Source organism: Stenella coeruleoalba, assembly GCF_951394435.1.
Source record: "Stenella coeruleoalba genome assembly, chromosome: 14".
NCBI lineage: Eukaryota > Metazoa > Chordata > Mammalia > Artiodactyla > Delphinidae > Stenella > Stenella coeruleoalba.
This window is the reverse complement of record NC_137160.1, coordinates 17,341,152-17,366,941: the sequence shown is the minus strand read 5'-3', so window position 1 is coordinate 17,366,941 and position 25,790 is coordinate 17,341,152. Positions and strand designations below refer to the sequence as shown.

Sequence of the window (25,790 nt, the reverse complement as noted above, 5' to 3'; positions counted from 1 at the left end):
TTTTACAGTTCTTAGGATGAAAGCCTAGAAAACAGCCCCTTCACCTCAAAACCAATGGAGCCACGCCCGCTGAGGCCGACCCCCTGCACATGCCCGGGAGGAGTCTCTCCTGGAAGGCAGCCTTGGCCGGCAGCGGGCACGGCCACAGAACACCGTGTCCCGCTTGCTGAGAGGAGAGACCATTCCGATCAGGTAGCTCCTTGGTCATTACCGTCCTTGCCTTGGAATTTCATTAGGACCTGGTGTGGCTCCTGGGCTCCCAGTTTCCAGGGGCTTAGAGTGATGCTGCCTGTGGTACAAAGACAAAAGCGCAAATAGCTGCCTGGTGTGCAGACTCGGGGGACTCTGTAGTACAGGGTCCTCTGTGGTGACCTGCCAGGCAGGAGGTGGGTTAACTATGAAGATGAAGATGAGACATCCATGTGGCGACAAGAGCAGGATGGCTGGGGAAATGCTGGGTGCGGTGGTGGGAAGTTCTGAACCAGGAGCCCCAAGGCTTCCGATATTATCCTCGCTCTGTCCTGATGCATCGCATTACCTTGAACTGTTCAGGGTCCTTTTTGTGTAAATGGGAATGATGATGATGATGACGATGGGGATGACGGCTTTACTCTGATTCTAACAAAACACAGTCCCTGCCGTTCTAAAGTCGGTGCTACAAAAGGAAGGGAGGTGGGAAGGGGCACGTTTCCTGTGTCAGCTGTCTTCCGTCTGCACCTCCACAGCCACTCTCCACTCTGATCCACTCTGCTTCGTGCCCAGGGATGCGGGCCTGGATCTGGACTGCATCTGTGGGTTCACTTGCCTTCTGGCTTTAGGTTCAGCTAAGGCAAGACCCCACTGGAGACCAGAGACTGGGCACAGCATGAAGTCAGGCAGTTGTTTGCCAAGAGTTGGTCACTGGAGGCCACGGCTCCTGCAGGCTGGCTTCCTCATCACCCACCCTCCCTGGGTTCTGGTGGCCCCTTGCTCTCCTGCCCTTCAGGAGGGGAGTAAGAGCTCCCCACGGCCGTTAGCCCTGTGGTGCTTCACATCCCTTACTCGTCTCCCTAATCCCTGCCCACACCTTTATGAAACTCTCTTCAAATGCCTCGTTTGGTTTTATCTACTGTTTCCTCCTGGGACCTTGACTGAGTTCCTTTTCTAGTAAGGTCCAGACTCTTATCATCTCTCGACTGAGTGCAGGAATCACTGACAAACACTGACTAGTATTTATTGAACGGTTAACACATACCAGCTTCCACTTAGGTTACAAAAAGTAAAAAGCATCACTTACTGCAAAAGACCTAAAATCTCACTTGAAAGTCAAGGCATGTGCACATCAAAAAGCACAAAATGTGCCTCACACATGCTTGAAGAAGCTGAGTTCTTTCCCTCCCTACTAGAAGGAGAAACTTGCTTTCCAGTTGCTCAGCCCCTGGGCCTCTTGCCAAACTAGGTCCCCTACAAACCAGGTCCCTACAGAACCGGGAGGCGTAATAGAGGAACAGCAGGATGCCGGGTTGTAAGCTTTCCTATTGCAGCACGGACTCTATCAGAATGTCCAGTTTGTTTCCTATGTCCCCAACCAGACAATGAGCCCTGTGAACACAGGGACCCCAGTCCTCTCATCAACCATCCTCTTCTCCTCTGGACCACTGTGCTGGGCTCCCAACCGTTCTCCCTGCTTCAACCCCTGTCCCTGTCCTGTTAACTATTCCTCACGTGGTATCAGGAATGGCTTCCAAAATGACACATCTAATCCTGCGGCTCCACTGCTAAGACCACCCAAGGGCTTCCCCCTGCACCCAGGATAAAGTCCAGCTCCACGTGCTACAGGGGCCTACGGATCTGGTGCCAACCTCACCCTCACCACGTTCCCAACCACACCAACCTTTCCGTTCCGCAAACAAGCCAAGCTAAGTCTGACCCCTGGCCCATTGCACTTGCTGTTCCTTATTCCTGGAACGCCTGGCTGGCTCTTCGCTCTACTCTAGGCATCAGCTTAAACTCACACCCTTTATCACATCTCCTCTTACAGTTTCTACATCGCACTTAGCACCATATGCTCCCACAGTATTAGCACCATGAGAGTGGGACCTTGTGCGTGTCGTTCGCCACTAGATCCCCAGAGCATGGAACTTGGGCACAGAGTATGTTCTCATTACATAAAGAGTGGGTAAAGGCCTGCTATTCAGATGAGCTCAAAGATGCTTTGGAGGAATGTATTAGGAGCATAAAATTCTTTAAGTGAAAGTAAGGGGGAAATTAACCTGATGCTTTATGTTATTTTGGCAGGTTACTGACAAGAGCTGGCTAGCCAGAAAGGAAGAGCTGAGTCCACATGTAGGGGAGCTGTTGGGCTATGCCCCGGGGGTCCTTATAAGAAACTTTGGGGGGCTTCCCTGGTGGCGCAGTGGTTGAGAGTCCGCCTGCCAATGCAGGGGACACAGGTTCGTGCCCCGGTCCGGGAAGATCCCACATGCCGCGGAGCGGCTGGGCCCGTGAGTCATGGCCGCTGAGCCTGCGTGTCCGGAGCCTGTGCTCCGCAATGGGAGAGGCCACAACAGTGAGAGGCCCACGTAGCACAAAAAAAAAAAAAAGAAAGAAACTTTGGGGAGCTTCCATCCTTCACATAGGTTGGATGGGGGCAGGGAGCTGTGCAGAGCCACTTCACTCTCTTCTTCCCACTCCCCTTTATTTTCCTTTCTCTCTTTCAGTCTTTCCTTCATCTCCTCCCATGGGTAATGAAACACTGGCCTCATCTAGCACTACTGCCTCTCTTTAAGACTTCAAAAGTCTCTCTTTAGGAGGTCCCAGGGACATCAGAGGAGGGACCAGATTTTTAAAAAAAAATAAACATCAGAGTTTAAACAATGTGGCATGGCATTATGTCAGTTAAGATGCCTTTGGTCAAATTAAGCCCAGACTCAACTGGTTTAAACAGTAAAGAAGATTTATTTTCACATACAGCTAGAGGTCCTGGTAAAGGGAAGCTGCAAGATCAGTTAAATCAATTCCTTGCAATATCCTCAAGGACCCGGTTCCTTCTGACTTTCTACCTTATCATCCCCAGTGTTAGATTTGTCCTCAGCTATCTCCCCTCATGGTCACAAGGTGGCTGCCACCATTCCAAACCTCATGACAAACATGACAATGTCCAGGGGAAGAAGAGTGACTGCTTTTCCCTCAGGTCTCATTTTAAAACAGAGGTAATCTTTCTCAGAAACTCTCCCAGACACTTCCTTTCATGTCCTATTGGCCAGAGCAAAGCCAAATGTGGCAAGAGAATGAAATCACCATAGTGAGATTAGACTCATCGAGAATTGTTCTTGAGCAGGAGATGAGGGTTGGGGAGTTTGCCAAAGTGCCTATTCCAGGTACCAGCCAAGAATCTCATGCCATTCTGAGGTTATTAGGTAGAAGGTGCATAGTTAGCCAAATTTCAATGTAATGACCATTATGAAAGGCAGAACGCAAAAGATTGCTAGCCTATAAAATAATGGGAAAATATATCATTGATGAGAACAGAGAAAACAAGTGCCTAATTCTAACTCTTTGGTAGAGAGTGGGGAATGAACAGGAAACTGGGGATGCTTTCTCAGAGGAGATGCCAATAACAAAGCCAAGATACCTTGATATTTACTGTATGCCCAGCACAGAGCCTGGTGCGTTACATAATTAACTCATTTAATCCCTTCAATAGCCCTATGACGTATGTACCACTCTTTCCCATTTGAGTAAGGAGACTGAGGCATGGAGAAGTTAAAGAGCTTTTCCCAGGTCACCAAGTTAGTTAACTGGCCTCTGGATTCAAGTCCGGGCAGGCTGATTCCAGACCCGTTCTTTTACTCAGTCCCTGGACTGTTCGTTCTCCTTAATCTTGAGAAAGATTTCCAAAGGGACAAGCATAAGCTCCCCATGTGTTTACACTGAAGTAGGAAGTCTAGGCAGAAGTGACAGCAAATAAGATGAGTTGAAGGAGACAAGAAGGTTCAAGTACACCTGCTAGAAAGTGATTACCTGGTTCAGGTAGGAGATGGTTAGGAATTTGGTTAGGTGGTACAAAAAGAAAGGAAGAGGCAAATTGAAAAAAATATACAATTTTCAAAGGAAGAAATACTACCACTAACACTGATATAATTGATTATGGGTATTACCAGAACAGAAGTTCATGCCAGCAGATCTTAAGAAAATGGAATGTCTATAAAGGATTCACAGGACATAGAACCAAAGCTAGAAAGCCATTCAGTGTCCATGCAAGTTGGCTGCCAAAGTCACTCTGGTAGTTCCTCAGTCTCTTCCAGTCAATGTTCCCCATGTTCTCCCTCCACGTTCCAAGGGAACTGAGAGCCTTTCTCCTTGGTCACCGTAGGGGCAACCAGCCAGTGGATGGGTGGACCCACTTCTACTCCAGTTAGTGCACAGAGCACAGCCTCGAACTGCTTCCCTACCAGAGCTGCGGGCAGGGCAGTGTCAGCCAAATGGGGTGACCATGATGTAAGCCTAGGTAAAGGAGGAAGAAGATTCAAGGCTGATTTACAGGATGAAAAGGATGAGGCCCTTGGGAGTGACGAAATGGTTGGGAAACATTTAAAAGAACTAGTTTGTAGGAGGAAAGAAGATGATGTGTTCAGTTTCGAACAAGTTAGGTTTAAGAAGATGGCACATCCAAGAGATGGCATTAGAGGGACGAGACTGGAATGCAGGTCAGGACTGTATACGCAGATATGAGACTCAGTCAAGTAGCTGATCATCCAGTTATTGGGCATGTGTCTATCCTAGGTTCTAGAACTGTCCTAGGTTCTAGAGCTGCAGCAGTGATCAGAATGAGGCCTCTGCTCTTGTTTGGCTTGCTTCCTAATGTTTAAGCCCTTGAAAATAAGTGACCCTTTGCACAAACCCTCACACTGTTCCCTGTATCCTGTGTGACCATGCAGAGAAAAGAGAGAGGTTGAAGTCATGTAATTTGGGAAGACAAAATAAAGATGGTGAAGAAGAAATAAGACTGGGAGGGCACCCTCAGAGAAGAACAGGGAACCGAGAGAATGTCATTTATGGAAGGAGGAGTGAGTTTAAAGAAGAAATTAACATCCATTGGCTCCCGGCTAATAGTGAAGGAAAAGCCACTGAATTTGACAGGAGGGTTGCCACTGGTCAGCTTCTAGCAATGGTTTTTGGTCCTCACTGTGCATCAGAATCACCTGAGGCACCTTAAAACATACAGATGCCTGGGAGCTACTGCCAAGATCCAGTTGCATTAGCACCTGGTTTGGGATGTGGTCTGGGCATTGGTATTAATGGTTGCTCAGGTGACCTAAACGTGCAGGGCGAGTTGAGAAACACTGCTCTAAATAAAGTGATTTCAACCGTACAGGCTACACTGCAGAGAGTAGAAAAGGAGAGGGTTTCTGTAGTGGAGAGACCAGCAGTCTTAACATCAGACATGGATGTTTAGTCTCCGTCTCCTTCTGCCTTGCTGTGGGATTTAACCTCCTTGTGTCTTATCTATGAAATCAGGATAGAAAGACTTGCTGTGCCCAACTCACAGTTTCCTGGGGAGGTCAAGATGGGATAATAGATGTGAGAGTACTTTGAAAAAAGATTGAAGTGCTGTAAAAATGTAAGATTTATATGGTTGTCAGTTTTTTGCCCCAAAGATCGCGATTATCAATTGTAATGACCTACGTGGAACCAGCATCCCTTTCCACTCTGAGCTCACAAAGAGAGCATCCTTTGATAAGTGCTCACAGCCACTGTCTAGAGGTCTAATGCTGTCTGCAACCCTCACTTTTTCACAGCTAGTCTTACACCAGATCTATGATAGATGAAGTTTCCACAGTTCTGCAAATCCTACCTAAAATTGCTAAATGCCCAGCCATCCAACATAAAACTAAAGAGTTGAAGGATATTGCTGTAAAGATTCAAAAGTTTGATGTTACAAGGTCCCCATTTAGTTGTCAGTCCTAATTGTCACAGAGAATGGGGAAGGCAGAGAACAGACTGGGGGACATCTGGGAGTGCAGACAATGCTGCAGGGTCAGAAAAGCCTAATTCCCCTGGAAGATGGGGAAAGCATTGTCCAAAATCTAAGCCAAAACCAGCAGAATTCAGTAACCACCTTGGAGTCTACGTCATACCTGGATATGCCTACATACCTAATATATGTCATGCCAAGTCTCCAAGAAATGAAGCAACCTTCTCAGCGCTCCGCACTCTGATTGCCCTTGAGGTAGCACCTGTCCCCAGGTGAGCAGTGGTACCTGTTGATGGTGACTAAGGTCCAATTGGGAGGCTTTCTGTAATCCTAGATGATCACAGAGGAGAAAAATAGCATTACAACATGCTCTCTACTCACTTTTGTTGGACGTTTTCCTTTGGGAAAAATACAAGATCAATACAATTCTTTGTGAAGGACATGGCATACATAATGGTTGAGTTTCTTTTTTCTAATGAGCAGCTTGAACTCAGAGCAAGAGTAAAGCTCCTCCATGGGAATTCAGCCAGGTGTCAGGTAACAGGTGTAAGCATCGGAGAGATGCTGGGGAAGATCAGTTACCTCCCTCTCGCCTCTGAGCCTGCCCTGGCTCTTTCTACTCGGGTTGCTGTTAGGGAGAAGGTGGTAATTACATTCTCTATCTGCCTGCAAGTCTCCACCCAACCTCTTCTACCTGCAAAAAAGGCTTACATCAAAATTGCCCTCCTCCAAACACAAGTACAGACACCCAAAGCTAGACACTCCCTCATCTTACACCACCTCCAACAGGACTTAGAGTCTTTGCATGTCAAACTACCAAGTAAAATAGAATTTTGAAATAAAGATATAAAGGATTCTTCCCAAGTTTACATCGATCATCTCATCCATTGAGAAGCCACTTTCCTCATGTTCAACCATCCTTGTAAAAAGCTGACCATGAGGAGAAAGGGATACAGAAGCCAAGGTGGATACTATATCCTTGACTCCTTTTTAAATGAGAAATATTCACTTTGAGGAAGCATCTTTCATGCCCCAGTGTATAGACCCTAAGCTTCTGGCATGGAAGGCAACGAGGATTGGTGAAAAGAGGAGTAACTATGCAGTCATTAGGTCCTATATTAAAATCCCATTTTTAAAATAGCTGCTGTGAACTTGGCCAAGTAATTTAATCCCCCTTAGTCTCTTTTTCCCTTATCTGCAGCAAGGGATAAAATACTATCATATAGCATTATTGTGAACATGACACAGAACGTGGAGGTCCATAGTATATAACATGATGTAGCTCAGTCCCCCCACTGCCCTACTGAGACTGAGTTTTTCAATATTGGGAAGTCCAGTGACCACTTATTCCTGTGAATTTCCTGTGAACACAATATGAGAAATCTCAGCTAGAGGCATGCGCTTATAATCGGGAGAGGGGGGTCCACAGACAGGGGAGGGGATACTTAGCAGTCCATCCTTCAACAATTCCTATCATTTCCCCTGTGGAAGCTGTACTCATCAATAAATCAGCACGTGGTAGTGCATTTTTTTTTAATTATGTGGAAATTTTGTCGCTTTTTGTTATAATAATATACAAACAAAAGTGTTTTTCCCCCTGCTCTCAAAGATATGTTGTTGACAATTACAGTTTCAGAAGCACAAGGAACAAAAAACTGCCCAAAAACTCAAGATGAAGGCTAAAATGAGATTTTTTTTAAAAAACACCTCCCCTGATGGTACCTAGGAAATGTCACTGTGGCTGCTCTCACCATGGATGATTTCCTTACCCACAGTCAGTGCGATAAAGAGACACAATAGACATAAGAATAGCTTAAAGCTTAACTGTAAGATTATTTTTCAAGAAGCAGTAGCTTCTCCAAGTATAATACCTTAGCTTCTAGAAAAAGTAATCGCTGCAAACATTTGAAAAGTCGAAATTCTATACAAGGACCCAGGAGATTAACACAATTGAACGTAATAGCTCTTCCCAACGATTTCCTAGGGATTGGACCGCAAAAAGCCTTAAGACGGCTTTCCAAATATATTTTATTATTCATTGAAGAAAAAGCTATTTGAAGTTCTTGTATTCCTTTCACATAGAGATACTTCACTGAGCTTTATGAGAAGTCTGTAGGTGCAAAATGAGTAACTCCTCAGCTTCTGGAAAATGTAATCATTGCAAACATCTGAAGTGTTAAAATTTTATGCAAAATGTCTTTTGTAAAAGATACAGATAAATACCTTGAAACAAAAATCATTTCAAACTGTTCTCAGCATTTATGTTTTAGAAATTAATTCAGGGGACTTCCCTGGTGGCACAGTGGTTAAGAATCCGCCTGCCAATGCAGGGGACACGAGTTTGATCCCTGGTCCAGGAAGAGTCCACATGCTGCATGTGCCACATGCAACTAAGCCCATGTGCCACAACTATTGAGCCTGAGCTCTAGAGCCCACGAGCCACAACTGCTGAGCCTGCGAGCCACAACTACTGAAGCCCGTGCGCCTAGAGCCCATGCTCTGCAATAAGAGAAGCCACCGCAACGAGAAACCCGCACACCGCAATGAAGATCCAACGCAGCCAACGATAGATAGATAGATAAATGAATAAATAAATTTTAAAATATATATATTAAAAAGAATAAAATAAAATAAAAATTAATACATACTCAAATGCCTATGAATGCACAGAGCATCTCTGGATGGTAACAGTAGCTGTCTCTAGGGAGATAAGGGTAGGAGGGCGTTTCACTGTTCAGTGCATCCCTCCTGTGCTTTATATTTTGTATTTAATTAAACGTGTTCTCTTCAGTAAGCAAGCCAACTCGCGCATCCCATTCAAGGTGAGTGATCTTTCCCTACAATCAGTACTGGAAACTGACCTTCTCCCTAACCTGCACCTCAGGTATGCTATAGAGCAGAGAAGCTCCTTGCCTTCTTTCCACACTGGGCATCAGCTGTGTTGGGTGCTGTGCTGGTACTAAAGTATACAATGAAAATAAGATGCTGTCTCCTGACTGTCCCCACGGGATGGCTGGGCACCGCCCCCACCCCTGTGCCCAGGCTCCAGCCCTACTCAGTTTTCTCCCAGCCACAGAGCAGGCCACTGCCTTTCAGATGTATCACTGTGGTCTTTTCCTTGTTGCCACGCACCCCGCCACAACCCTTGTGATTAAATGGCTTTTTTAAAGAGGCTAGTATGCATCCTCTTCCTCAGTAGCCCTGAGACACAATGACCAAGGGAGGAGGTTTAAAGCCCACTTCCTCTTGGCCCTGGAATACCAGTGGACACATTAAAGTCAGTAGCTGTGTGACCTTGGCAAGTTGCTTAACTTCTTTGAACCTCAGTTTCTCATTCTTGAAATGGCGGCAGTCATTATACCATCAGAGGGATGGAACGGAGATTGAATGAGATTAGTTATGTAAAACGCCTAGTATAATACCCAACACACAGCAGGTGTGCAAAAAGTGAGACGACGAAATCATCATCATCTTCAACGGTAGTAGCATTAACTGGTTCTTACTGTCAAAAGATGATGCTTTCAAACTTCCCAGGCCTGCACATATTTCCAGCTGTCTGTCTCTGGACCTGCTTACAAGCAGTATGCAGCAGTAGAAAGGGTGGGCTTTAAAGTCAAAGAGGTTTCACCTTGAGCAAATCCTTAACATCAGTTTCTTCAGCTATAAAGTGAGGAGAATTATACCTTCCTCACCAGATCGGTGCAAAGATTACAGAAAATGTATAAAAAGCACCTGGCACTTAAGAAGCGCTCTATACATGTTGGCTGTCTTCACCTTACTCTAAGGGGGCTTATTTATTCACTGGCCCCAACACGCCTTTCTCTCTTCTGCCTCTGCATCTTTTTTCAGCCTCGTTGTCCCTGACTGCCTTGTCCCTGTTACCATCTCCATCTCTGGAAACTTCCATGTATCTTTCTAGTTTCAGTTCCATCTGAGAGCTTTCATGAAGCTCTCTTTGACCACAATGACTTTTCCCACCTCTGAACTCATAAAGTATTTATCTTCTGTGGGGAAATAGGAGGTAGAAATCCAGAGGACCCCAAGATCTTTCCTCTGTGGCCACTGTTAGACCTAGTAGAAATGAAGGAGTCAGGCAACAGTGTACAGAAAGAACTCCATCACATGTGGCTTGGGGACAGTCCACTGGGAAACTGCTCTTTGGGAGTCTCCCAGTGGACTGTCATCTGGAGGGGTCACTTGCCCTTCCAAAAGTCAACTCCATGATGCCTTATTCAAGAATGTTTCATAGGGCTTCCCTGGTGCCCTAAGATCCCACATGCCGCGGAGCAACTAGGCCTGTGAGCCACAATTACTGAGCCTGCGCGTCTGGAGCCTGTGCTCTGCAACAAGAGAGGCCGCGATAGTGAGAGGGCCGCGCACTGTGATGAAGAGTAGCCCCCACTTGCCGCAACTAGAGAAAGCTCTCCCACAGAAACGAAGACTCAACACAGCCATAAATAAATAAATAAATAAAATTAAAAAAAAAAAAAAGAATGTTTCATAACAGAAAATGGTCAATTTTTTTCATTCATAAATTAAGGCACAAAACAGGCCGGTGGGCCACTGGACACATCAGCTGACGTCCACATGAGCAGTCGCTGTTTCCATCTCTCCATGGGCCTGACTCCAGCTGCTCCTACACCCATTCGGTTCAAATGCGATTGATTGGTTCCTCTCTACAAACTTTGGACAGTTCCGAACAGCACTGCTGAAGATACGGCATCTCATCAGGAGCCTTCGTGGGCTCTTCTTTGTGGCAGTCAACTCACACTCTTGCTGTTCCCCAAGCCCACCATAATCTTCCTTGCCTCCTGTTTTCCCTCTACTTCGGACATCCTTTCTAAAGTTCTTTACCTAATGAACCCCACTCATGATTTAAAATCCAGCTCAGAGGTTGCCCTCTATGAAGAACCCCACCACCAACCTCTCCAGACACTGTTTATAACCCAGTTACATAGTACTGCCAGAATGCTTACTCCTCTCTCCCCTCACAAGACCATGAGCATTATGAGGTCAAGAATAATTTTATAACCCCTGAGTCTGCATATCAGAGTGTCTGACAACCAACACATTTGATTTAATGAATTGATGAAAAAAAAACAGAAATAAATCAATGAGTGATGTCATTTCTAACAAAAGACACTATCCCTCCCAGCTTTCCCATCTAAGTGGTGCCTATAAGTTATTCTTGGTAGGTATGGGTTGGTGAGGAACTACACATGGGTTGGTGAGGAACTATACAGGGCAACAGAGCCATGTTTGCAAAATGTGGGTACTTTTTGCAAACAAAAAGTGGGAAAGTACTTGTATCCAAAAATAACAACTCCCCTAGGGCTTCCCTGGTGGCGCAGTGGTTGAGAGTCTGCCTGCCGATGCAGGGGACACGGGTTCGTGCCCCAGTCTGGGAGAGGCCACAACGGTGAGAGGCCCGCGTACCGCAAAAAAGAAAAAAAAAACTCCCCTAGAAAATATTAAGTCAAAGGAGTCTTCCATTTCTGTATTTCTTGTATTTGCCCTCCTGAACTACTATAGAGGTCTGGTTTCCAATGAAATCTGAAAAAGTGATATTTTGTAAAAGTACCCAATTTTTTAATTTACTAAGCAGCTATAATCCCAGGCCTGAAAAATACCATATTCAGTAGCTGCCGTTACTCTGTGAAGCAGCATTCCCAAGATGTTTTCCTCTGGTAATTACTGAGCAATCCACTGTCACCCTTAGGCCTGGCATAGGATTCCTGCGTGCCTGTTTACTTTCTGGCTAATTTGGTTCCTTTACGTCACATGACCTTCAGTGATCCATATGCAATATGGGAATTATCCTAGCAGGACTTTCCTTAGAGGGCTCGCAGTGGTGTGCTGAGCGTAAGTAATACATCAATTTTTAAATCCAGGCAGAATGAGTCCATATCATATGTTCCAGGAAAGCCTGTAATGCTGTAAGAGAACCAAAGAGCTTCTCGATCTTTGTCATTTTCCGCAGGAAAATGCCTCACCAAGTACATCCTTTTCTATGCATTCTGAAGCAGGATATTTATGGGGTCAGAGAAAGACACTAACAACTTGCCCAAGCTGTTTAGCTCGTATTTATTAACTGCTTAATACAAGCCAGGAGCTGTACCTAGGACTTTACATGCCTTGTTTAATTTTCCCCAAAATCCTGGGAGGTTTTTATTTCAGTTATGTAGATAAGGAGCTTGAAGCACAGAGATGCTGACAACTTATCCAAGGTCACAGAGTCAGCGTTTGAGGTCCAGTCTGCTGACTTCAGAGCCTGGAGCTGTAACCAGTACTCTGGCCTCCACGGTGTGTCCCTCTACTTCTTGTTCAAGAAGAGTTTTTCCAATATGTGTAATTCCCAGACAGCTCTCATAAGATCTTTTTCCCTTTGGCATTTTACACTATATTCATATGAGTTCTTTTAAAAAAATAGTATTTATTCAAAAAATATGCTTCAAGTATTCATCATGCGTGGACATGTAAGGCTTCTCTAAAATTTTTACTTAGTTAAAAAGTCCCATGGGGAAAAGATTGTGTCCTCTTAACCTACATTTTTAGATTTTGATATAAAATATCTTGAGTAGGTGCAAAATTACTAACTCTCTGTTCCAATGGAAAAAGACAGCTGCATTCTGTGCGCTGCTGTCCACAGCCAGACGTGTTTCACAGGGAGCTCATTAGGTCCTCAAACACTTATTGAGCATGTCTCCCCATAGACAGTATGCAGAAACAGGGCAGAAGAAGACATGGTCCTGGATCTGCAGGAGCGTACAGCCCAGGAGCTCACTGCTTTGAAGAATTCATAGCCCACAGAGAGACCATAACATCAGGTCCACCAAAGCCCATAAAACCAGAAGTTCAAGAGAGAAAGAAATCATAGCCACCTTGGAAAACATCAACTTGCTTTATTGGAAAAGGCTCCTGAAGGCCGATTTCTCACCTCCAGCTTCTTTCTTTCCTTAGTGCTTACTGTCCTGGGAGGACCAGGCCAAGGGTAAAGCTAGGGGGAAGACGTCACAAGTTACTTGCAAAGGACAGAGCTAAAGAAACATGTAGATTGCCTTCTGAGCATCCAACAGCATGACCGAAAATGAATTAACTTTTATTTCCAATGTATATTAAAACAGATAACATGTGAATATGCTAAAACAAATTGAAACAGCAACACAAAGTGTTAGGCAGTGAGCTTTCCTTCCACCCTCGGAGGCAGCATCTCTTACTCGGTTCCTAAGTTCCTCCAAAAGAGAGTTCTGGGCATTTATAATGGACAGAGGTTTATGATGCCCCAGCTCCTGGTCTAAGCTAAGCTAAGCTTCAGGGCAAAGTTGAGTGGCCCATCCTGAAGGCCTGGCCACAGAGATGAGTCAGAAAAGTGGGCAATGGAGAGTTTAATCAGGGGGAACTGCTCCGTCCTGGTTACCTCTGGGGCATGCTGGTTGTCTACGTGCAGGGTGCTGGGAGTCAGACACTGGGAGGAAAGGGAGGGGAAGCCGGGCCCTCCACACTCACAGCTCACCTTACAACTCTGCTAGGCACCACCCATCTTTTAGAGAGAAGCGTAGCATGCACTGGGCATAGGAAGCAGATACAGGAGAGATTACGGAAGATTCCAAGGAGGTTTTAAGCGCGCACAAGGCCCAGCCGCTATTTAGGGCTTCCTTGCTGGGGTGCTGGGGCAGGTGCTGATCCGTGGGGCCCGGGGTTGTGCTCTGTGGTGAGGAGAGAAGCTTTTAAATCTCTACTCCTAAAACCACTCTCCCTGCATCTCATAAGCACCCAGCTGCTGCGATCCTCCAGGACAGCAACTCCAGTTATTTATCTCTATATTCCACGATTAACTTATAAAGTAATGAATTGTCCATTGAACTAAGTTTGGGCCTCTGTCTGGCCAGAGACACCTCCTCGCCCGCACCCTCAGCTGGGAAGGCCATTGACGTGGGCTGCAGCCTTCCAGCCTCAATTCCCCTCCCTCTGCCACCTCCCCTTCATCCCTCCCTCTTCCGCCCCTCCCCCGGTTATTTGGGAGATTAGAGTTCATTAATTAAATCCTGTGCTTAGATCGAACTGTAACGTTATTCCAATCACATTTATCTTGCAGGCTGCAGAGGAGACGGCAGCCTCGCTGGAAACGCGCTGGGGAGCCTGAGCCGGCGGTCGGAGACGCACGGCGCGCAGCTACATCGCCACGCCGCCGCGCAGACCCTCCATCTTCCTGTTCAGCCTCCTGGCCCGCTTGCCCCTGCCTTGGGGGCCTGGCTTCTCTCTGGGGCTCCTGCCCGCCCCTACGCCCTGGCCCTCCGCGGCTCCCCTGCTCGGTTCCCTCCCCACCCCACCCCACCCCCGGCACATACGCTGACACGCGCGCGCGAACACTCACACACACACTCACACACACTGACACGCCAGCGAGCTGCTGGCCGCTCAATGGACCGCTTTCCCCGCTTTTCCTGATCCCAACACAGCCCGGGATGAGAAATTGCAAAATGGCCCGGGTCGCCAGTGTGCTGGGGCTGGTTATGCTCAGCGTCGCCCTGCTGATTTTATCGCTCATCAGCTACGTGTCCCTGAAAAAGGAGAACATCTTCACCACTCCCAAGTATGCCAACCCGGGGGCACCCCGAATGTACATGTTCCACGCGGGATTCCGGTGAGTGCGGGCCTCTGAGTGCCCTCAGGTATCTGGTTTATGGGGGCGGGAGGTCAGAGGGGGGTGTTTTGCCTTCTCCGAGACACTTTGGGCAAGAAAACTGAGTGGTCCTTCCATTCGTCTCTCTGATTCTTACACCACCACCCCTCCCGTGCTTTTTATTAACCCAGAGCCCCTAAAAGCCGTTGTCCTAATCAATGTGATTGCATTCTCGTATTCTTCTTCGGCATCCCTTCCCCCATTTCAAAAATGGGGGGAGGGTTTAAGGAGAATGATGGTGGAGGGAGAGGCCTTGTGTGTATTTGGGAAGGGGCATGGAGAGATGGACATGCGTTAGGTGAGTGCCTACCCCGCGCCCCTGTCCGCAGACCTCACGGCCGGGCTCCGGGCGGTCCGGGGCGATTTAATGGCGCAGGCGCCAAACTCCTCTTGCGCTCTCCTCCTTTCCTCTCCCCAACCCTTCACCCCGTCAGATGATGCGCGGGTCTGTTCTCCGGGAGCCCCTGGGGTATTCGACCTCCATCCTTCCCTCCCTCCCCCGCACACCGCGCCATCGCCCCCCACCCCCCCCCCCCCCCCCCCGCCTTTCCGGGATTTCTGCAATTCCCCCGCCCTCTGCGGGAAGCGAGCCTCCTAAGGGCCGCCTACCCTCATCCCAGCTCCAAGTCACCAACGGGCGCAAGGCAGGACTGAGAAGGCTCCGGGCGAAGCTTGGCGCAGCTCGTCGAGAGCCTCTGCCCCAGTGTGCCCCCCTAGGAGCTCCCCCAGCAGAGCCTCTGAGGGGCGGGTAGGAAATACAGACTGCACCCTGTGGTCCAGGCCAGGCCAGAACGCGAAACCTAGAGAAACCCCACCTGGGCAGAGGAGAGGAGTTGGCCAGCGGCCTCCAGGGGGGTCCCCAGTCAGGGGACAGGGAGTGAAACCAGACCTAGGCTCGGGAAGGAAGAGGTTAAGGAAGGAGCCACCCCCAGCCTTCCCCTAGGTCTCCGGTTCATCCGTCCGTTCTACAAAAATCAATCTGGCCGGACCGCGAGGGCGGCGCGGGTAGGGCTAGCAGTGGTGCGGCCGCTGTCCGCGGTGCTGACTCCCTGGTCCTCTCCGCGCATCCGTTTCTAGCAGAGCGCCGGGCTCCCGCCCCTGCTCTCCATAAGACGGCCATTTTATGGTCTTTCCCGCACCCGCAGGGATGGACAATGGAGACGGATTTCCCTCGTTTTCTTTCTTCCTCCCGGGTGTGTGTGGGGAGCAGAAGGTGGACCAGATGAGAAGGGGCTCTGGGGCGGGATGTAGCCAGTACGTGTTCCAGCCGCCCCCATCCCCGCCCCGCTCCCAACCGGCTGGACTTTAATGGCTACCTTGGCTTCCCCTAGCTGAGGCCAGCACGTTTGTTTGTGTACTCATACTCCTCTCCAGGTCACAGTTTGCGCTGAAGCTTCTAGATCCGTCATTTGTGCCCTTTCCGCATTCTCTGACTCATGAACTCCAAGCCAGACCTAAGTGGACATTTAATCGGACAGCGTTTTTACATCAAAGGTAGGATAGGGGGAAAAGATCCAAAAGGTGTTCTGAATTCTGGAGCTCAAAAACAAAACAAAACGAAATAATACAAAACAACAAAAATCTACACCCCCCCCAACCCGAGGTGTATTTGCATTGTCTTCTTGGCCTGACTGAACAAAGGCTGATTAGCAATCTTTTTTAATTTAAATATGTGGTGCCCTCTCATAAAAAGAAAACTTCAAAAAGACCAATTTGAATGGAAGGGAAAAAAGATATTTCCAGTATCCTCCCTAACTTGAGCTTAATTGAGCACCATGATGTATAGTTAACATTATGGCTAATACTGCCAAAGTCATTTATTTAAAAAAAAAAAAAAGTTAAGTACAAAAATACCACGCAATGCATTTTCATTCCCTGACTAGAAATAAAATTTTTTAAATAAAGTAAAAAAGTATTGTACCACTGAAACACAGAAGACACTACACTTCATCCCTAACAAATTACTAGTGAAAATCTCTGCCCAAATATATGCAAGTATTTTATGGTTTTGGTTTTTTACGGGTCTCTTCTCATTAAATTTTTATAGCTTTTAACATATTGTAAAAGCTACCCAACATTGTTCTTAATTGTCTTGTAGCAGCTTCATTTATACATGAAGGAGTTTTTGTGTTATGTGTGTGGGTTTTTGTTTTGTTTTGTTTTTTGGAGGTGGGGGAAGAAGGATGAGATTTATACAAAAGTATTTATTCTCCTCAGTGATATCTGGTCAACTCTTAGCAATTCCAGATAAGTCATTTCTCCTTCCTCTTTGGTGGGATTATTATGCTGCTAAATGGAATGTGAGCCATCTAGTGTATTCATTAGGGGTATGAATACTTATTTTACAAATACTTATTTTACCACTCTATTTAGGGTGTTGTGTTTTAGTCATAGAATTTCTAGTTATTGCACTCTTTTATTTTAATCTAATGATGGAATTAAAACAAATTCAGTACCTATCCATGGTGTCATGAAAATATTTACTTGAAAGGTTGACACACAGTCACATGATTATGGTTAAAAATTTTTAAACATTAACTAGAAGTTAGTCCATGACAACAACTGATTAATTCTAAAACTCTGAAGTTTTTTTTTAACTTTTGTGGTTTTAATCCAATATTAATTTTATAGACAGCCCAGAAATTTTTCATGGGTCGAATACAGTATATCTTTTCCCCAAACATATTTCTGACTCAATAAAAATATTCTTCCCACACTAGGCCATGTGACCCAAATAACCAGTTAGAACAATATTGCCTTCTCAAAACTTCCCTCCTTTTAATCCATTTAGGTAAGCTTTAGTTAACTTTCCCAGTATCACTTTTTTTTTTTTTTTTTTTTGCTGTACTTGGGCCTCTCACTGTTGTGGCCTGCTCCCGTTCCGGAGCACAAGCTCCGGACGCGCAGGCTCAGCGGCCATGGCTCACGGGCCCAGCCGCTCCACGGCATGTGTCCCCTGTGTCCCCTGCATCGGCAGGCGGACTCTCAACCACTGCACCACCAGGGAAGCCCCTCCCAGTATCACTTTAAACTTACTTTACCTTTGTAACAGTTTGTAACGAACACTGTTAGTAACTTTGGAAGTTCTGGCTTAAAGCTTTCAGTTTATGTTTCTCTGTATTTTGTCAAATGAAGTAATTTTTAAAAAATAGGATTCCAGGTAAAATGATGATATGCAAAGCATTTAGTTTCATTCCTGCTATTTTTTTTAGGCAAAAGACCCAGGAGGTTCAATGTGGTTTCTTAGAACTGAAGAACCTACTAGAAGAGTAACATATGAGCGGTGTCTCTTAAATATTTTAAATAGCAGAGACTTTAAGAGGATACGCTTAATTACACTTAATGCTCAACATGAAAGCAACCAGAAATTAGTACTAAGTATCACCCTTGCCTTGTTTATCCTCTGAATTCTTAGAATATGCACACATTTTCAGGATTTAAAATAGCTTCTTTTTCTAAGAATTAGGTTTCTCTAACTTAAACGGGTTTCTATATAATCAAGTAGAAAAATGTTCCATTTTCATTATTTAAAGGACATTAATGAGATTATCATCTCATTTCTATTAAATATTCAACTACACCCGCTGCTATTACCATTTTCATATCTTAATAATAGTTAGTACCATACTGACTCATATCTGTTTGGCTCTTATTTGGACACCAGTGATGTTTGATATTCGTTGAATGCTGCAGTCCAATAGCAAACAAGTAGTCCCTAGTTACAAACTCTTAGCCACCAATGTTTGTGCATTAATGTGAGCTCTTTGGGGCCTGTGTAAATTGTCTCCCTGTATTTTCTGACACAGTTTAGCCTATGCCTCCCCCTTGATCAAATACACTTTTCAGGTAGAGCAGAAAACGAAAGAATTGGCAGATAAAAACCATAAATTACAACATTTACAAGCTTCAAAGGACTATACCCAGAATTTGAGAGACTAGCACATGTTTGTAAATTCTGAAGCAGTTCTTCCTTCAATTATGAATGTATAATCTTTCTTGGGTTCAGTGCCTATGGTTCTTGTCTAAATGAAATAGCATAAGACATAAGATGGAAAATCAGTTCTTTTGAATGGGATATATTTAATGAATTTCTTTTTATTTTAGGCAAGAAATTCTTCAGCATGTCGATGTAATAAAAAATTTTTCTTTGACCAAGAATAGTGTTCGGATTGGACAACTGATGCACTATGATTATTCCAGCCATAAATATGTTTTCTCTATTAGCAATAACTTCCGATCGCTGCTTCCAGATGTGTCACCCATTGTGAATAAGCATTATAATATTTGTGCTGTGGTTGGAAATAGTGGGATCCTGACAGGGAGCCGGTGTGGACAACAAATAGATAAGTCAGATTTTGTTTTCCGTTGCAATTTTGCCCCTACGGAGGCTTTCCAAAGAGATGTTGGAAGGAAAACCAACCTTACCACCTTCAACCCCAGCATCCTGGAAAAATATTACAACAATCTTTTGACCATTCAGGACCGTAACAACTTTTTTCTCAGTTTAAAAAAGCTCGATGGGGCCATTCTTTGGATCCCTGCATTTTTCTTCCACACTTCAGCAACTGTTACCAGGACACTAGTTGACTTTTTTGTTGAACACAGAGGTCAGTTAAAGGTCCAACTGGCTTGGCCTGGAAATATAATGCAACATGTCAACAGGTGTGTATATTTTATTGCCTTTAACTCATACCCTACCAGATGGCAAATCAATATTGTAATCTCTTGGGGGTGGTAGCGAACTGATTAGTTAGTTGTTGCGGTTAGCTTAGTACCTTAGAATGAACGCTTATGTTTTGTAATGAATGAATGGATCATTCTAGGTAAGAAGTTCCGTCTCCTACCCCAGCTGGTAACCAAGTGTCAAATGGAGGGACTGGTGCTTCATCAGCTTCTCCTCTCCATTCCCTGTCCCCTTCCTTGGTGGTAAGCCTAACAAGCAGTCATGGAAATCACCACAAATCAATAATTTTCTTTGAATGGATAGCCATGTCCCAATAATGCCGATGACTAAAGTGGACAAATCAATTGGTTTTTTTTAAAGAGGGAATCGACTTTAAATGTTCCTTTTTATTTGATAGTAGGGTGTTTGTCAGATGTCCAAGATTAGAAAACCACCTAGACAAATCAAAATTGTATAATCTGCTTTTATAATTCGAGATTTGAGTGCCAAAACATGTGAAAAGTATTTTATCAGCTCATCGTTATCCCTTGTAATTTGAAAGACAGATTAACCAGGATGCAATATTTTTGTCTAGTCCGATGAGTCTTAACTCTCGCTGTACCTTAGAATCACTTGGAGAGATTTAAAAAATACTCTTGCCTGGGCTCTAATTCAAGAGATTCTAATGTAATTTGTCTGGTGGGGCAGGAGAGAGGCTCAGGCACTTGGTATGTCTTAATAACTCCCCAGCTGATTCTAATAAGCAGCCAGAATTGGGAGCAGGCATTTGTAAAATGCAGGGCATTTTATAAAGGAAGACTAATTGCAGAATTTTTTTCTTTAAATAATCTGAGGAAATTGCCTCAACTCTAATTTCCCCTATGCGAATAGCCCCAGTGTCCTAACATACTGTCCAGATGTTACTGCAAGTTAGAGTGGGTTCTAGGAGGTCTGGTAAACAAGGACTGTAAAATTTTTATCCCATGGTAGATGGGTACATAGTAGTGTATCCTGTAGTCCTCTAAAGTCTTCCAGATTTAAGATCTGTGTAGTTGACCTCTCATATAAGGAGAAATTATCATGTAATCAGCTGGTATGTATCTAACAGGTAGGGTGATGCCACAATTTACAGTCCTCACTGGAACCTTTTCTTTGAAAGAAAAAGGGCACTATTAAGAATTACAACAAAGACAATAGGCAAAAACTGGGACTGTTCCAGTTTCGCAGGATGTATGGTTACCTTCTTTAGAGGTGATATAACCCAACTCCTAAGTTTAAAGATACATTAACTGAGGTACAAAGAACGAGTTATTCACCCAACATCACTGCCCAAAATGGGCAGAACCAGAATTAGAAGCCAGGCCTCCTGCCAACCTGCCCTGTGGTCTTTTGACCATCGTTTTGCTCCCCTCTTGTTCTATTTAAGTACAGCTGTACCAAAAGAAACATCAGAAGCCATTCTAACTCCTTAGGTAAGAATATTAAAACAAAGACTGAACTTCTGAATTTCACCTGGAAGGGAAATGGCCACATGAAGCCTTCAGGTAGTGAAGAAGGAACTGCATGTGATAGAACCTTCAGGGAGCGGCCTGTGTGGCCCACCTGGCCCCCAGCCTTTCAACAGCTCGGGCTTGAACATGCTGGTTCAATGAAAACTTGGAGGAAGTACAGTCCATGAAAACCTGATTCATGAACAGTTTGATTATGCCTGCACAGCCAGTCATAAAGGCACACGTGTGTGCGTGCACACACGCACACACACACACACACACACACACACACACACACACACCCTCACTCCACGGCAGTCTCAGATATTTGGCAGTTTAGGTAGGAAGGCTTCAAATTACTATCTAAACGTGGAAGGAACAACCATAATTTAGCATTTTTTAAAATTCGGAAAGTGTGTAAATACTTTTCTTAGGTTCTGGCACGCCAAAGAAGGGCTTGGGAGCATTTGGTTAAGACAAAGGAACAGGGAATGTGATTTTTTTACGAGCGGGTAGAAAAAAAATAAGGCCCTACAATCTTTCCAAACCCAAGAAGACAGATTTAATCTCTAGGTTTGGATAAGGAAGTAACAGAGGAGGTCCCCTTTGACTAAACAACCTCCTCCCTAGCCCAAGGGCCCTTTATGTGTGAGAAGCACAGGCATTCTCACTGGTGGGCTTTCATGGCATCACCACTGAGTCAGAGACACCACTCTTTAGGACAACCCAGAGCAGGGATGGCTTCAAACATGTGTGACTTCTACAGTAACACACGAGCCCATGCTTAGAAAGGCCGATGCTTGGTTTAATACTCTGCTGTTGCCCTCTTAAAATTCTCAATAATTTTTAAAGTAAGGGCCCACATTTTCATTTTGCACGGGGTCTCACAAATTATGTAGCCGGTCCTGCCCTGAGGTGTTCTGTGGTCTAAAAGACAGATTCAAAGCAAGTACTGGTTAAGTTACCTGGACAAATTCACTTCCCAAACCAGTCACAGTGACCCGTCTGACCAAAACCTTCAACACTGGCCTCTGAATCCACCTGTACTTATTGTTCCACAGGTACTGGAAAAACAAACATTTGTCACCCAAACGGCTGAGCACAGGTATTCTTATGTACACCCTTGCGTCAGCAATATGTGAAGAGATCCACTTGTATGGATTTTGGCCTTTTGGATTTGACCCCAACACAAGGGAGGATCTTCCATACCATTACTATGACAAAAAAGGAACCAAATTTACTACCAAGTGGCAGGAGTCCCACCAGCTGCCTGCTGAGTTTCAGCTGTTGTACCGAATGCACGGGGAAGGGCTCACCAAGCTGACTCTGTCACGCTGTGCCTAAGGACTGCGAACAGGAAGTGCCAAATGGCTGATTTAAAAGTGCCCCAACTCACACTGAATAGACGACAGAATAGAACCCTAGAGAATGTCTTATAAGGATGGTCTGCCACTTCAAAGGAAAGATGTCTTCTCTCCCCCTTTTGCACTGCTCTTTTAAGGGTCTTAGCAGGACAGATGCTTGGAAGCCACCTGACTTAAACCTGATTGATAAAGGGAATGTTGCATTTGGAACTATGCTGCTAACGAAATGGTCTGAAGTATTTTCATGTTTGTATTTTAATAATAAACTGCCTCCCATTTTTTATGAGGATTAGGGCTGTAGTTTCTGCAGCTTTGCTCAGATACAGCCCTCGTAATCAGAGGCCTCTGGCCAACTTGAGCAGGATTTCAGTTTTGCCTGGGTGGGATCAGACTCTTTAAAATGATAACATAAAAGACTGGCTTGCGTATATTGTCTCTCTCTCTCTCTCTCTCTCTCTCTCTCTCTCTCTCTCTCCCCCCCCCCCACCCCCCCAACCACTCCCCTGACCCCCCCCCCCCACCGTGGAGTTTAATATTTTTGCTAGGAATCCTATTGAAATAGCTTTGCTTGTATGTCTTGCATCTGTAATTGATATGTTCAAGGCTCTGGGTAACTTTGATATTTCATGACAAACTGAGCAAATCATGCTGGGGATCCCCTTATGATTACTTTTATAAGAAACGCCTCTTATGATGTTCTCACTAGTCCGTGAAGTCATTCTACAGCAGCGTGGTTCCTCTCTGGCGAGAGGTGTATAACACAGTGCATCTTTCACTACCACGAAGAAAGCCTAGGTCGTGGGCAGCATCTCATCTCTTGGCGTGAGGGCTGTTATGGCAGATCATTTTGTTGCCACGTCTGCAGGGCATTGCAGCCTGGGTTTAGTGCCTCCCACAGTCCCAACCCCAGCACTGGGCTGGGAATTCTCTCAGAATATAGAGGCAAGGAGTCAGCTTAAGAACCTGGAAGGAGAATACTTAGAAGTTGCTATGGATCCCATATCCCCTAAAGTGTTGTAACTATGATTAGGGCCTCTGAGAACCAGCAGGGTTAAAGCAGAGTAGATGCTCTGAGGCTGGCCAGGTCCCCATGTGAATAGCACTGAGGTGAGGTCATCTTGAGTATCACTGTGTCCATCAGCACTGCTCCAAACTTCAAGACAATCGTAGACACCACATGCTCCCTGTTGCCACGGAAATTGGATCTTTACACCTACAAATTAAGCCTTTCGAAAGGAAAAGCCACTGTGTGGTGGCAAGATCGCTACTAAATAAACCCTTGGAATTGGAGATGTATAGGCCTGCTGCAGAGGAATTCGCTCGCTGTTCTCTTTTCCATTATTTCAGCCTTAGGAGTAGAAATCCCATCACTCCTGTCCCTGGCTTTTCACTGAGCAGCACTTTGTTCTTCCAGTTCAGCCCAAAGCCTGGCCAAGTTGATGTTAAATTTTAATAAGAGTTTCTTTCTTCTTTCCAAATACCAGTCAAGCACATTTATAATACAATGAGGTGGGGTAGCTTGTTCTTTTCCAGAAATCTTCATCTAGACTGCTTGTCATGTTACAAATACCATTTCAAATAATTACTATAGTTCAGTAATCAGCTCACTGCCCCTCCTTGAGAAGGTATCATCACGCCTAAAATCAAACCAAATTCAGTAAGGAAAGACTCAGTCCTTATGCTCATGTTCTGCCTGGTCCTAAAGGGGGGCTGTTTTATTCTAATTTTTTTCCAGAAAGCTAATCAGAGCAGGTTACATAGATCCAGTACTAACCAGTGAAAGAAAAATCATACAGGTGCAAACGTGTTACCAATTGTGACACATCTCACAATGTTGTGTGAACGGCAATCATCCAAACAGACAGGAAAAAACAGGAATAGATGTTTTAAAATGGGAAACACTAAAACAGATCGATACTTGAAATAATTAGAAGGGGAGATATTTAAAACATTTTAAAGTTCAATGGTATAATTTGATGGGCACCGAAACCACGTGCTTATTCCCTATCACTTTAAAGAGGAAAGTACTACAGTTCTCATGCTGTTCTCTGTTAGGGTCACTGAGAGCCGGATAACTGACAGGAGTGTTTAGCTGGCTCTTCCTAAGCACTTAGTTCATTTGGTTACAGCTAAGTGATATTAATGCCAATATTATATGAGCCAGCTTCTGCCTCTGGAGTTTTAATGCCAATGTGCCCATTAGATTTCACTAAATATAAATATGTAAACACTTTGAACCAGGAAAGTTAAAAGAGCAAAAGACCAAAATCCCTAAAACCAGTTAATTGTCTGTTAGTGGACCATTTAAATTAGATATCAGAATGGCAAGTTTGGGGATTTTTTTTTTTTTTAAGTTCAGGGAGATTTTGTAAATCTCACTTCACTCTTGGCTCCATTTTAACCTGGAGTGAGAGGACTTTGCCATCTCCCAACATCATTTCATCCATCACTTTCAAAAAACTTAAAATGTTGAAGAAACAGACCTGTATCCCAGAACTAGAAGAACTTAAGAGATCAGGCTCAACCCCTGTTTCCAGGTAGGACTTCCTGGAGCTGATCCAAAAAGACCATACTTCCCTTTTCTTGAAAACACTCTGAAGAAAATCCCAAGTCCTCCCGTAGTGGTTAACCACAATTCTCATAATTATAAACTCTTTATATGCAGCCTATATCCTCCTTTTGCAAAAATTAGATTCAATATGTGAGTAAAGCATTTATCCCAGTTTTCGGCATGTAGTCAGCACTCAATAATATATGGCAGCTTTTACTGTTATTTTTATTGTTAGTTATGCCCTTGACCTACAGTTCCAGCATAGAGAAAAACAGCCTCTAGCTGATCATACAAAAACTCTTCTTGTTTTTAAAGACCGTTTCAAAGATTAAACCTATATAACCACTGTCACGACCAAAACAGTTGGTGGGTCCCATGAGTCCAGGTTAGAAAGGCAGTGGTGTAAGTAGGCAGAACTCCCGGGGCTGTGTGGTCAAGAGTAGGGAGTTGGGCAGACGGGCCTTTTGGGTCCTCCCTCCTGATTCAGCTACAGGTACAAACCCCTGGCATTTGCACTGCCCTTGCTTTATTGGTTCTAGGTTAAGCGCATCCTTTTGTCAGAATCTTTCCTCTTTTCAGATACTCACGGCAGAGCCCACCCCCAGCTATTGGAATAGATATCACCATAAAGCCCCCAAGTCTGTCTACACATGACACCAATACAAATGACCAATTCACTTGCAGAGGAAAAAACCCACAAACATTTAGCCACCTGTTTAATGCTAGTCCCTCAGTTTTCATCAGTTGTTCTGAGTGTCATGTGCAGACATGCAGATCCAGGTGAGGCAGAGTTAAGGTGTGGTATTATGAATCCCTCCCAAACCCAGAAAACATTCCCCATATTTGACGATTAAACATCTATGCTTCCTCCGCCTTTGCTCCTGTGTCTTAACTGTCCTTGATCATTGTACAAGTGCCGTGCGTTTAGTAGTGCGTATGCCTAGCAGTGCTGACTGTGACCGCTGTGCTGTCTGTGTGTAACTTTGATATCAGGCACTGACCATGGGGTTACCAGCCAGGATGTGCAAAAGAAGAGGCTCCCCCAGCCTCCTTGTGCCCAGGCCTCCAGGTATCCATGAATGT

General features: G+C 45.0%; 1 protein-coding gene across 1 annotated transcript; it reads left to right on the top strand.

Moving 5' to 3' along the window:
- Positions 1-14,436: 14,436 nt before the first annotated feature.
- ST8SIA3 (ST8 alpha-N-acetyl-neuraminide alpha-2,8-sialyltransferase 3) lies at positions 14,437-22,721 on the top strand (the record flags this gene model as incomplete). The annotated part of the gene is made up of 6 exons (XM_079942447.1): positions 14,437-14,600; positions 15,226-15,283; positions 15,717-15,832; positions 16,014-16,133; positions 18,744-19,301; positions 21,854-22,721. The coding sequence occupies 6 exons, from the start codon at positions 14,437-14,439 to the stop codon at positions 22,134-22,136; spliced, it is 1,299 nt and encodes a 432-aa protein (XP_079798573.1). The 3' UTR covers positions 22,137-22,721.
- Between the last annotated feature and the right edge of the window lie 3,069 nt (positions 22,722-25,790).